Source organism: Crocodylus porosus, unplaced genomic scaffold (genome assembly GCF_001723895.1).
Source record: "Crocodylus porosus isolate Cpor-Errol unplaced genomic scaffold, CroPor_comp1, whole genome shotgun sequence".
NCBI lineage: Eukaryota > Metazoa > Chordata > Crocodylia > Crocodylidae > Crocodylus > Crocodylus porosus.
Window position 1 is genome coordinate 31,547,904 of NW_017728917.1, and position 11,665 is coordinate 31,559,568.

At 39.2% G+C, this 11,665-nt stretch overlaps 1 protein-coding gene across 4 annotated transcripts in view; it reads left to right on the forward strand.

Annotated features, from left to right (window-relative positions):
• Positions 1-11,665, forward strand: part of VGLL4 (vestigial like family member 4) — a 122,904-nt gene that overhangs the window by 94,192 nt on the left and 17,047 nt on the right. Inside the window, exon 1 of one of the 4 annotated variants that reach the window (XM_019537032.1) lies at positions 1,128-1,227. The exons of the other annotated variants lie outside the window; for them this stretch is intronic. Coding sequence (XP_019392577.1) covers positions 1,214-1,227 — 14 coding nt within the window. The 5' untranslated portion in view covers positions 1,128-1,213. Of the gene's footprint in view, positions 1-1,127; positions 1,228-11,665 lie in introns of those variants that run through there. 4 annotated transcript variants of the gene reach the window in all.

The following is an 11,665-nucleotide window of genomic DNA, read 5'->3' on the forward strand; positions in this document are numbered from 1 at the left end:
TGGAGTGAAATTTAGCATAGCAGATACCAATCAGATCCAAGTAAGAGGCAAGGAAATAAACTCATTTAAAAGCATACTGTTTCAATATATGGAAACAAAAGTTTTAAACACACTTCTTTTCTTTTAACCTTTATTCCAGATGTTTCCTTCAGTTTGACAGATGTACCATTTACTAGAAAGTTGCACTCTTGAGAATTGGAATGTTATGGACACAGTTGCTATAGACAGTGATTCTGTAAGGGCACAATTTGGAATAAAGCCTTACACTAACTTCTGGTTGAATAAGTAAATTTTTCTCCCCAAACTAAAAATGCAGGACTGGACAATCTCCTTTCATTTTTTCTTATACTGTAATCTGCAAAAACATGCTAACTTGCTTTTAACTCATTCATGCAAAATTGCTGAGTGCTGACTCCCAAAAAATGGTGTTCTTTTTTAGTGCTAAAAGGTGGAAGATGTTACTTAGGCTCTTTTTAAGATGGGCTAGCTTTACTACTCAGAAAAGCACGTTCAACCTTCTCCAGAAAGAAGTACTTTTCTTCCTCACTTTTGGTACCTGGTTTGAAACCAGTTACTCAAAAATGAATATGGAAAAGCCAATAAACACATCATTTAATGTACTACTTCTAGCACTGGTAATCTTCTTTTTGATATTTTCAAAGAACATTAACTTTGAGAGGAAAGCGTAGACAGATTTTTGCGTGTCTTTTCTGGCCACCCTTTAGAAACTTGAGAGCTGGCTTCCTGTATAATAATGCCGTGAAGTCTGCTACTTTGTTTCTTCAGAAGCCAGGCTGATTCCTACAGTGAACTTCACTGGAGAGCTTCCTATCCTTTGTATGACTTTAAAATAAAAAAATGAAAAGAGATGCAGAAGTTAAATATGTGAAACAGAACCTAATGCCTAATAAAATTTTTTACAAATTGTTTTCCTATGAAATACATGTATACCAATGCATTTAAATCTGCAAGATCATAATTACAAATAAATCATGTAGGAGTGTGTTAAACTTTCTTCATAAACCGTACAGGGAAAGCTTTATTTTCATCCTATGGGCAGACCTATGTTCTTGCAACATGGTTTTTCAGAGGACTCTTATTTTGACAAGGCTTGTGCCTGCCCAGCGTTTTGTGCAGGAGACTGCTTGCCAAGTTTGTGAGGCCCAAGGCTTTCTTGTGGGAGGACGCTGGGCTGTCTTCATGCTCTTTGGCAATGATTAAAGTGAGGTTAGTACCAAAAACCCTTTCATTTTATTCCCTGAACCTTGCTTTTTCAAACCAGATGGCAACCCCATATTTTCAGCTGCAGTTAATTTAAACAGTGAGGCAGCAAGTGCTGTGCAGAGGTCCAGAGTCGATGAGTTGCTCCGGAGGGGCAGAAGTGACTTCCTTCTTAACTGTACATCAGATCCATGTTCCTAACACTGGAGTTTGTTTTGCAGAGAGGCCACAACAGTAACTGCAGCTTTCAACTGTTGATAATTAGTCCAGCTTGCACTGTAAGGACTAATATACTCTGAGGCTATTTTTCCCTTAATTAATTGAAGTAACAGTTTCAGGTGAAGTCTGACACATTAAGGGCTACCAGCGTTTATCATGTGACCATCTACAGACCTGTTTGCATATATATTTGAAAGCAGTTGCTGAGTTAGGAGTGCTGTGTGCTTTTCCTTTGAGCCATTCTTCTGGCAGGATTTCCTTCAAAGGGGGTGGGTGGGTTTTAGTTTAGTTTTTATCCTTAAAGAAAATTACAAGGGAAATAAAAGGACTTTGCTGCAATTGAAGTCTGAAGGTTCTGACCTCAGTTATTTGACCACTTCCCTCAGTGGAAATTTTGATTGAATCCTGTGTTCTTTGTAGCTGCCTCAATTTATAATAAATTTAAGAGATGCTATCACTGCTATTTGACAGGAATTAAAAAAATATTTTATATTATCTCTCTAACTACCAAGCTTTAAATGAGCTCTGTGACTGAGATGCCTCTGTCAGACTTCTCATTCACATATAATGTAGTTTAAAAAATGGAGTAGAAATGAATGTACGTACAAAAATGTTACATGCCTGCCTGTTTACTTCATTTGTTTACTTATTATACATGCCGATATGTGGAGGAATTGGAGTTCACTTGCCTATTTCATTGTATTGGCTTGGGACTGGAGTGCAGAGTACCTATAATTAAAAAAAATAAAATAATAGAGAGTAAAGGTGATTAATTTTGTGAACCATGAAAAAGACTTTTGTTTAACTATCTTGCAAATATCTTAGAACAAGAAAAGAATGTGCTAATTATTATTTAATTTGCTCTTTAATGTGGTATGGATATAGAGTTACTGTTAATAAAAGTAGCATCAAATATTATTGATGAATTAAGGTTGATTCCGCATGTCCTGCCAAAATCCAATCCTTGAAGTCATTGTCTACAGAAACTGTGTCTGTAGCTTATGTGGGAACTTTGTGCATGGCTCATTTCTTGTTTGCTTTACTATCAGCAGTGATAAGGAATGCAGCTTCCTGAATTGTACTGTTGCAAATTTCCAGTCAAAACTGTTTTTTAGCATTCATATGAATTAACTATTCATGTGCATTAAAAGCAAGCAATTAACATAACATTTTCTTTTTAAAGAAATGTACTGGTTTTGCTTTATCTGACCAACCATGTTAAAGAAAAAAATTCCATAATGAGACAAGTGTTGTGAAGCTGAGACATCCTTTGCTACTAGGCCAGAAGAGTGCTAAATACAAGACTGTCAGTCCAAGGCCAGTGTGGCTACATCTGTTCGAGTATTGTGACCATTTTGTCTTTTTCTTTAAATTATGCTGGCCTGATGTTGTAGCCTTGATGGTCCAGGAAATATGGGAGAGACTAGGATTTGCAGGGAATCACCTTGCTAGTGATTCAGTTCCTTAAACATGAATGTTGTTTAAAAACTCATCAGGTACCTTGGAGGGGTTGTATTACTTTCATTTCATACATGAGGTGGCTGAGGCATAGAGGGTAAGTGACTTGACTTTAGAGATGACATTCTGTCATGTACCCTGACACATGCAATAGTTTGGCTTCCGTTCAAGAAGCTGTCACTGGGCAACAACCGTTTTACCAGCTAGTGTCGTGCCACTAATTTCACCCTCTTAGACCAAATTAATTAACTCCTGAAAGCATCTATTCAGAAGCCTTTGGTGACTGTTAATATAGTTTGCCTCTGACCCAAAAATGGAATCTCTCTCCTGGTGTCCAGTCTCCTCCACTTAACACATGACTGAACTTAATGTCTCTGGTGATTTATATTGGTTTTCAAAGGGAGAAATTCTGTTTGAATATACTTTTTATTAACTGTCTTTTAAAAATAACTCTCCTATAATATTCAAGATAATGTAGTTAGCATGTCTTCTTTAAAGATACAACATAGTTTCATGTCAGATCCTTCTCTTATTCATTTCTGATTACTTTAAAAGTTGGAGTCCTGGTTTGCAATTTTGGGCCTTTCCAATTTGCAAAAAGTGTTTCTTTACTTGTTTGTTTTATATATTCAGAGCAAAACTAGAGAGGTTACTGTCCTTTGAACAGCAATTTAGAGCAGTGGACAGGGGTCAAATTCGAGTTCCCTCTTTTCTTTGTAATATAGGTGGCCCCTCTTGCAGACTGTTCCTTATCACATTAGACCAGGGAAACCAGAAGTGCAGAGTTCCTGGACACATGATCAGGAAGTTCCCCTTTTCCTTTTACTTGACCAGACATTGGTATAAGATTTAGCAAGGCTGATCATTAATTGCTGTTGCTTCTTGAAAGCTCCTGTTCAGAGAGATGAAAGTTTTCAAGCTTTAGCTTCCATCTTGAGGTAATTTGACTAAACTTTTAGGCTACAGGTACTTGAAATTGTACCTGAAATTGAGTTTTGGTGGAGTTTTTCATGTATGCGTGTAAATCCTAGAACAGTGATCTCCAGCTCAGGGTGCCTGGGCAACCAGCTGCCTGCAAGACACTCCAATATTACTTGTGGCTACAGGAAATTAATTTAAAAGTAGGCCTCCACCTCTACAGTACAAGTTGACAGTGTAAAGCAGTGGTAGGCAACATTTTTTGGCCGGAGTGCCAAAAACCGCAATGTCTACCTTGGAAGGTGCCAGAGTCCTGAAAAGCTGGAGCCCAGAGCAGCTGTTTGCAGCCTCCTGGTTGCAGCCGGCTGATGGAGCCCAGTCTGCTTGCAGCCTCTCAGCCGTCTGCTGGGAGCAGCCTGGGCTCTGTGGCTGGCAGCAGCGTGCCGAGAAAAATGGCGTTGTGTGCCATGCTCAGCACGTGTGCTGGAGGTTGCTGACCCCCAGCGTAAAGTATGATCACGGTCTCTGCATGTTACTCGCTCTATCCTGGTGCCAATGGGCCAGTGAAGGTTTGGTACCACTGTACTAGAGTGAGTGTCATGACACTGTCTAGGAAAGATCAGAAAGTGAGCCAAATTTATTAGATACAGGTTTCCCTCACTTTATGTGGTTTCTGTATGTGCGAATTTGCTCTCATGCAATGACCCTTTTTATACCAAAAATTAGTTATATGCGAAGTAAATTCATTCCTATGCGATCTGTGTGGTGGAAACCCTCAGTCAGTTGCTTTGTGCGGTACATTGTGGGAGTGACAAGCACTAAAATATAGTCTTTTTCGTTTATCTGTGCTTCTTGCTTGTTATCTGTGACATGTTTCTGTAGTTGCCATATTCCCAACTGTTTTTATTGCATTTGATAAATTATTTGCCTTTCTTGTTTTTGTTATGAAACTGTTTTCCTAGAGGATGTAGCATGTATGCAAATCTGCAATCCAGGATTATAACTGTGAACAGCTAATGAGCTGTTTGTTTCAATGAATAGTTGAAGATACAGTAAAATCCCTGATATCCAGCACGAGTGGGGAATTGGGGGGTGTCGGTAATGTAAAAATTCCAGTTACTTGAGGGCACAGGTTTCTGGCTGCATGCAGAGTGGCTGGTGGGGTGGTGGCAGCCACATGTGGAGCGGCGGCAGCACAGCATGGTGGGTGGCAGGGGCAGTGGCCGCATGCAAGTTTCTCCCCTCCCCCACCCCTTGCATCCGGCCAGCCAGCCGGAAATTTCAATTACTACAGTGTGCTAGTTAGTAAAATCCTGGATAACAAGGATTTTACTGTACCCTAAAGTAGCCCCTGTATTGCAGTCTAATATGAGAACATATGTACAACAGGATTACCTCCTTTTCTGTATTTTCTTACTGTGTATGTATATAGAAGTATGCTGTTCTGTGAAATGTCTATAGACACCCAGTACCATCAAAAGTGGAAGCATGTCCTAAGTGCATGTTCTTAAGATTGAAACTATTAAAAAAAATGTGCACACCCATACATCTTCCCACCAGCTTCCTCTTCTATAACTTGTGCATATTTCATGATCAGATTATAAAATTGAATTTAGCATTCAAGCTGTGAGAGCTCTGATGGTCTGTGACTTTCAGAAAACCAAACTGTTTTGAAAGACCTGAGACTTAGTTACTGGACAAGCTTCTGGCTAGCAGTTAAAAATCTTGGATGCCTTTATTGACTATTGTTTTCAGTGTGACACTGCAAATAAAACTAGCCACCTGCCTCTTTCATTATAAAACTGGAAGACTTGCCGGCTACAGTACTTTGCTCAAGTTCTTCACAGCTAGTTGGGTCACAGGCTGTGCCTGTAGAAGAGTGCACCAGTAGAAATGCATTCCAAAAAATGCAGGAAGGAGCAGAGCTGCTCAGTAGTGCTACAGGAAAATGATTGCAGAAGATCAGTGGTCAGTTCTTTTCTGGCTTGACTTTTTAAAGGTAGGTGAAGTAGGCACCCACCTACTAGGTAAGGAGAAGTTAGGAACAGCAAAGCAAATTTACAAGCATTAACATTTGCCGTCGAGAGTTATTTTCTGTTAAAATTGGCAATGTGGCAAAACTTGCTGCAGACAGCACACAATTTCTGTTTAGATGAGTCAATTTTTACTTCGTTGACAAATACATAGCTTGTTTTGTACTTCTGTATATGCATAGCTGGCTAGTGGTCTTCAGTAAGGGTATAAATTGTTGTGGCCAACTGTAGTTTAATATCTCAAAAAAAGTGAAAGGGAGACCAGCAGTGTAAACAACATTGTGAAAGCAAGTCAAGCACTTGTGAGATTTCTGAAATCAGTTATCCTGCTTACAACTGATAGTTGAAGGAACCCAGTAAAGAAACCTAGGGATTTTAAGTGCTGGGTAGAAGCCTGTCCAGTCCAAAAAATTGTCTCAGTTCTTCAGACCAGAACTCTGGCTTTCTTGGGCTGTCAGGCAGTTGGATTTCTCTGAGCTTGAACATCAAGTTCATTTTAGAAATCTGACCTTTAAGCATGCACAAATTCTGGAAAAGGAAAGATAAATTAAAAACGGATGGCTTAGAACTTGGGATAAGAATATGCGTGTGTAGGAACATGGTTTTTGGTTTGTTTGTTTTGGGGGGGGGGCTTAATGGTTCCCCCCCTAAATATATGAACTTAAAGCATTCTTTCACTGATGCAGTGGAACCTTCTAGGAATGAATGTTCACACAATCCTTTAAACATGCTGGTGTTCCTACTTCTGAAAATTAACCTGTAATGAAAGAGTTTTAGTTCTGATCAGTCTGGAGAGCTTTCTTTAGCCAGGAATTATGTTCAGGACTCACTCAAAAAATATATTGAGTAAACTAGGAAAACACAAGTAATCATCAGGTCATATGAACAATTATCATATGCAAAGAGACTTAGAAATTAGACTGGAGCAAGATCTTATGACTGATAAAGAAAAACAGTGTCAAATGAATTGGCAAGCTCTTTTAGAAAAGATTTGCAATTTGATCGGACTGCACGGAATAGAAAACATTCCTCGAAGTCATTCAGTGAACAAGGTCTGTTCATCCCATATTGAGAGGTTTGGGGTTTTTTTTGTTTTTTTTTTAAGTTTGTGAAATTTAGCAAATATGGACTCTGTGGTACAAGATCATCTCAAATTATTTCAAAGGAATATTACTTGGGAAAGAATATTTTAACTGAAATTATTCATATTTTAGGTATATGACTGATAAGGTTTTGGCACACATGAATCTGTCATACTTGACTATATCAAGGACATTAATAAACAAAAGCAGATGGCAGTCGTCGTTAGATTTCTTAGTACTACTGGCACCCTAGAAAAGAGGGTAAATATAGGACAAGTTGCACCTATGCTCAACAAAGAAGAGGATATTTGAGTATAGGCTAGATCAAAATTGCTGTGAAGGAGAAATTCATTAATAATTAATTCATTAATAACACTGAATAGCAAAATAAAACAAGGCCATCTATACTCTTCTGAGAGAACCAAATTTAATTTTTAGTTTCTATGTATGAAGGAGTAATCTTGCAGCAATAATGATGATATTTTTAGTTTGTTTTAAAGTTGCCTACTTTTCAGGCTTTTCAGTGTGGAATACTATACTAAGCTGTGAAATGGAGTGGCTGCTCAAAATAACAGGGCAAATGGGACTGGCACGGGAGCTTCTACAACATGATGAATGAAAGGGAATATAAATAGTGATACTGGTCATTCATAGTAGATCTGCCAGTATTTTCATACCCAGACATGGAAAAGGTTTTATTAGCTTTTTAAACTTGGTTTTGTACTTTTGAGGTTGATTAGTGATTACTTCTGATAATCTGGTTGGTACTTTTAAATGCAGCTATGTAAGTAAGTTTCCTTAAAAGCTCTAAATTGGTAAATAACACTGTTATGCATTTTTCTCAGTATGTTGAAATGGCCATTACAGTATGTTGAAATGGCCCCTCCCAGCTGTTATATCATTGGTGGAAATGTTCCACCAGTCCAAAGTGTCCTCCAAGCCTGGCTTGCCGGGCAAAAGCAGCGAGCCCACCATACATTTATGTTAGTTCAGGAGAATTTCTTTAACAAAAGCAGTTGTCTTTTTTCAAAGCTCAAAAGTTTTTGAGCAAGCACTGTAGAAGCTATTATTGGCAGCTTTGTTCACCATCACTACAATTACAGATACTGTATTCTGTGCTGGTAATGTGCAGTTATCGGTAGATGTTGACTCTCATGGCAATTTTTGTGCATCAGGAATCTGAATCTTGTGAAGGGATGCTGAAGCTGCATGTCAAACCATCAAAATAATGCTTAAGTCAAGTCAAGCTGTAAATGTTAAACTGTCATCAGTTGAATGTGTGATGTTTGTATGAGGAAAAACATTCTGGACACTAGTTAAGTACTCTGAAGTGGATATATTTTCTTTCTGTAGCTGAACCATACATTCACAGCCATATTAGGTAAAGGCTATTTCAGCTAAGGAGTGTGGAATATTTGCGGTTTTCCTTAACGTGGAATAAAGTAATACTTTTGGGATCCATTTCTTAAGAAATGGCATGTTAGAAGTGAGTATAAGCAAAACTGTGTCCCCTCTACAGGGCCTCTTTTTTTCCCCTTTCCTTAAACAGTTGGCAGTCAGTTTGTTCCTCTAGGGTGGGTGTGAATTACTACCACTCTGTGCCAATAAACAGAGCAGCAGCATTTAAATGCTGTACAAAACAAGAACTGGTCAGAACAATGTGCTATAGCACCCTTGAACTGATTCATGCAGAGGACTGAAACTTTGTTTTCAATTAACAGTCTTATTATTTAGAACCCAGCTAAAGCAGACTTTCATCTAACAGTAAGGATGTATGTGGTTTTGGTCTGACATCCATCTAAGCACATGATGCCTGGTAAGCAGTGGAACCTTGGTTATAACTTATGATTCACTGGGGATAAGCATGAAAAACAATGTCTGTTTTAAGCACTGGGGAAATGTAAGAGTTGAGCAATGTGTAGTTTTGCTTAAATTAGCCTACCAGAAGGTATCTTGGGGAAAGGGGAGAAGGTTGCACCTTTTACTGGTGTGATATCTTTGCCTGCCATTTACACTCATAAGGCCAACTGGAGTTGATCTCTTTAGTGATGACACACTTATAATTGCCCACTGTGAAGTTTAAGGCTTGGAAGGACTAGAGGACAGTGAGGAATTGTTTGTGTTTGGTCAGTTAGTATAATTCAAAGAGCATGTATTTAAACAATTTTCTGGTTGTGTGAGATATATGAAGATACATCTCCCTACTAGTTTAAAAAAATCCTAGATATAAAAAAACTACTGCATTTTAGTGAAATATAATTGTCTTCAGACATAGAAGTAATTTCAAAGGCCCCTTTCACCAAAGGATAAAGTATTTAAACAAGACTGCAGCTATTTTCCAAAACCCAGTTATGTGGGACTTTTAAAACCTATAATCAAAAGAAACATATACAAACTGTACATTAAGTCTTTACACTGAATGGTGTTTTCAAAGAAGTTTCTAGCATAATAGCTTTCCTCCTCTTACTACAGACACCAATTTTGAGCAATCATAAAACTATTTTCAGTTTGAGAGACTTCTGATGCTTTTACAAATAGAGTTTATATTTTCTTTCTAGACTTCCAAATAACTTTCAGTAATGAGAACAATAATCAACCCCTATTTTTTCCCCCTGTTCTGGCAAATTTTCTTTTGTACAAATGCACCATTGAGATAAATAGATGTCGATATTGATAGATGCGCACACGTGTGTGTTCATACATTTTTAGATAAGATGATAATGTGGAGGTTTTTGCATAACTTGTATTGAAATATTAGGGCAGGCTTTCCTATTAATTTAGATTTATTTTTTATTAAATACAAGGGTATTTCCAGGTTTTTCCATATTGGTTTAAGTCTAACAACTTACTGTTAATACCAGTGGTACTGAAATATTGGTATATTCTAACACAAGTGGTGCACTTGTTTTACTAGTCTGTGTGGTACTGCAAAATTATGTGTTGTGTTCAAACAAAGATGGCAGGTTTCCTCTGTAAAATTAATGTTTTTCATATTTGTCAGTGCTGGATATATTTTCATGTGAATTATGTGACAGAAATTTTTAAATGCAGTGGCTCAAAGCTGTCTTTGCCCAGAGGTGATCAGTGTCACCAGTGGAAGAAGTTTTGTGGACCCACAGAAGGTACCAAGGCATGTCTCCCATTTTTTTTCTCCCTCCCCATCCCCTGCCAAAAAAAATGGATGAGAGTCAAATCAGAGCACCATGGTGCTGCTCCCAACTACCATATTCCCCTAACAGATCCTCTGCCACAGGAAAGTTCACTCTGGAGCCAGGGAGCCAGTTTTTCACTGTTTCACAGCTAGGTACGATCTCCTTGTCCCTAAGAACTGACATGTATTTGAGATCAATGGTGCTCAAATCTTTTTAGCCAGTGGGGTTGATGGGCAGTGTCCAGTCAGTCCAGGGGCCAGATCAGGCTGGTGGTCCTAATCTGGTACCTAGGGCAGTCTTAGTGGGACCCCATACAGGTAGGGGGTGGGGGAGTCAGCCTGGCCCTGCAGGAGGAAAGGGAGTTTGAGGTAGCCCAAACATGGCCCCGTGGGTGGCTGAAGGGGATTTGACCCAGCCACATGGGTGGGGAGGAGCCGTGGCCTAATCCTGATCCAGACATAGGAGGGTAGGGTCATGACCTGGCCCTGATCCAGCTGGAGGGGGCAGGTCACAGCCTATTGTGCTGGCCTTGGGGTTTGGGATGTGGTAGCAGGGGAGGGTGGCTGTATTAATTGCCATCACTCTCCTGCAGCAAATGTCCTGACCCATGGGGAGCCCATGGGCTGGAAACCATAGGTCCATCCTGTTCAGTTTCCAGTGTCCACTGTGCAATACATCACTCTGAGTAGCAATAGCGGATACTTCAGAGGGAGAACATATGACCAGGTGGAAACTAGACCAATCTCCATACTGTCATATCCTCCCTAGCACCCACCATTATTAACTGATTATTCTAGCACCCACCATTATTAACTGATTATTCTGTAATCATTAAATATATTGGTTTTCGTTCACTTGATGAATTTTTATTTAAATTGTTTGAATGCTGCTTTTATTTTAGGAGACGACTGTTGCAGCAGGAACAGGTTTTTTTTTTACGCAAGATCAGTGTCTCCTAGGCATGACTTCACCATTTATGAACAAGCTGAGCCTAGAAAACTGAACAGAGCCATGTCTTGCATAGTGGCAGGGTGTGGAGAGGGGGAACAGGCATGTCCAGAACTGACCACATAATGCTCCTGTCCCACTGCAGCTCTCAGCGCTCAAAATGATTCAGAGTCTCCAATAGTGCTGTTACATTTGTTATGTTGCAGAACACCACACCTGAACAGACCTGACCCTTGGGACTTTAGGTTAAGAGTCTAAGGTACTACCAGCTGAGTTTACCAAGCCATTGAAGGTGTCTTTACATGTGCTGGGCGGGGGGGAGGGAGAGGGGAGAGGTGTTTTACTTAGATTGGCTCTACAGAACCACTCTAGTTAAAATGCCCACAGAATCTCTTGTATTCAGCATTCTGCACTTCAAAATGGCAATGATGGGTACTTTAACTAAAGCTCATTTGATATGTTTTAGTTAAAGTGCCCTCTCTGCCATTTTGAAAAGCAGGGATGCTGAATACATGCGACACTGAACCTGTTGGAGTGTTTTATTTAGAATGCTCCAGCAGACTCAGGGTGGATAAAAATCAACAATTGAAAAAAAATTGGATTTTTTTATTTAAATCAGATTTTTTTATTTAAT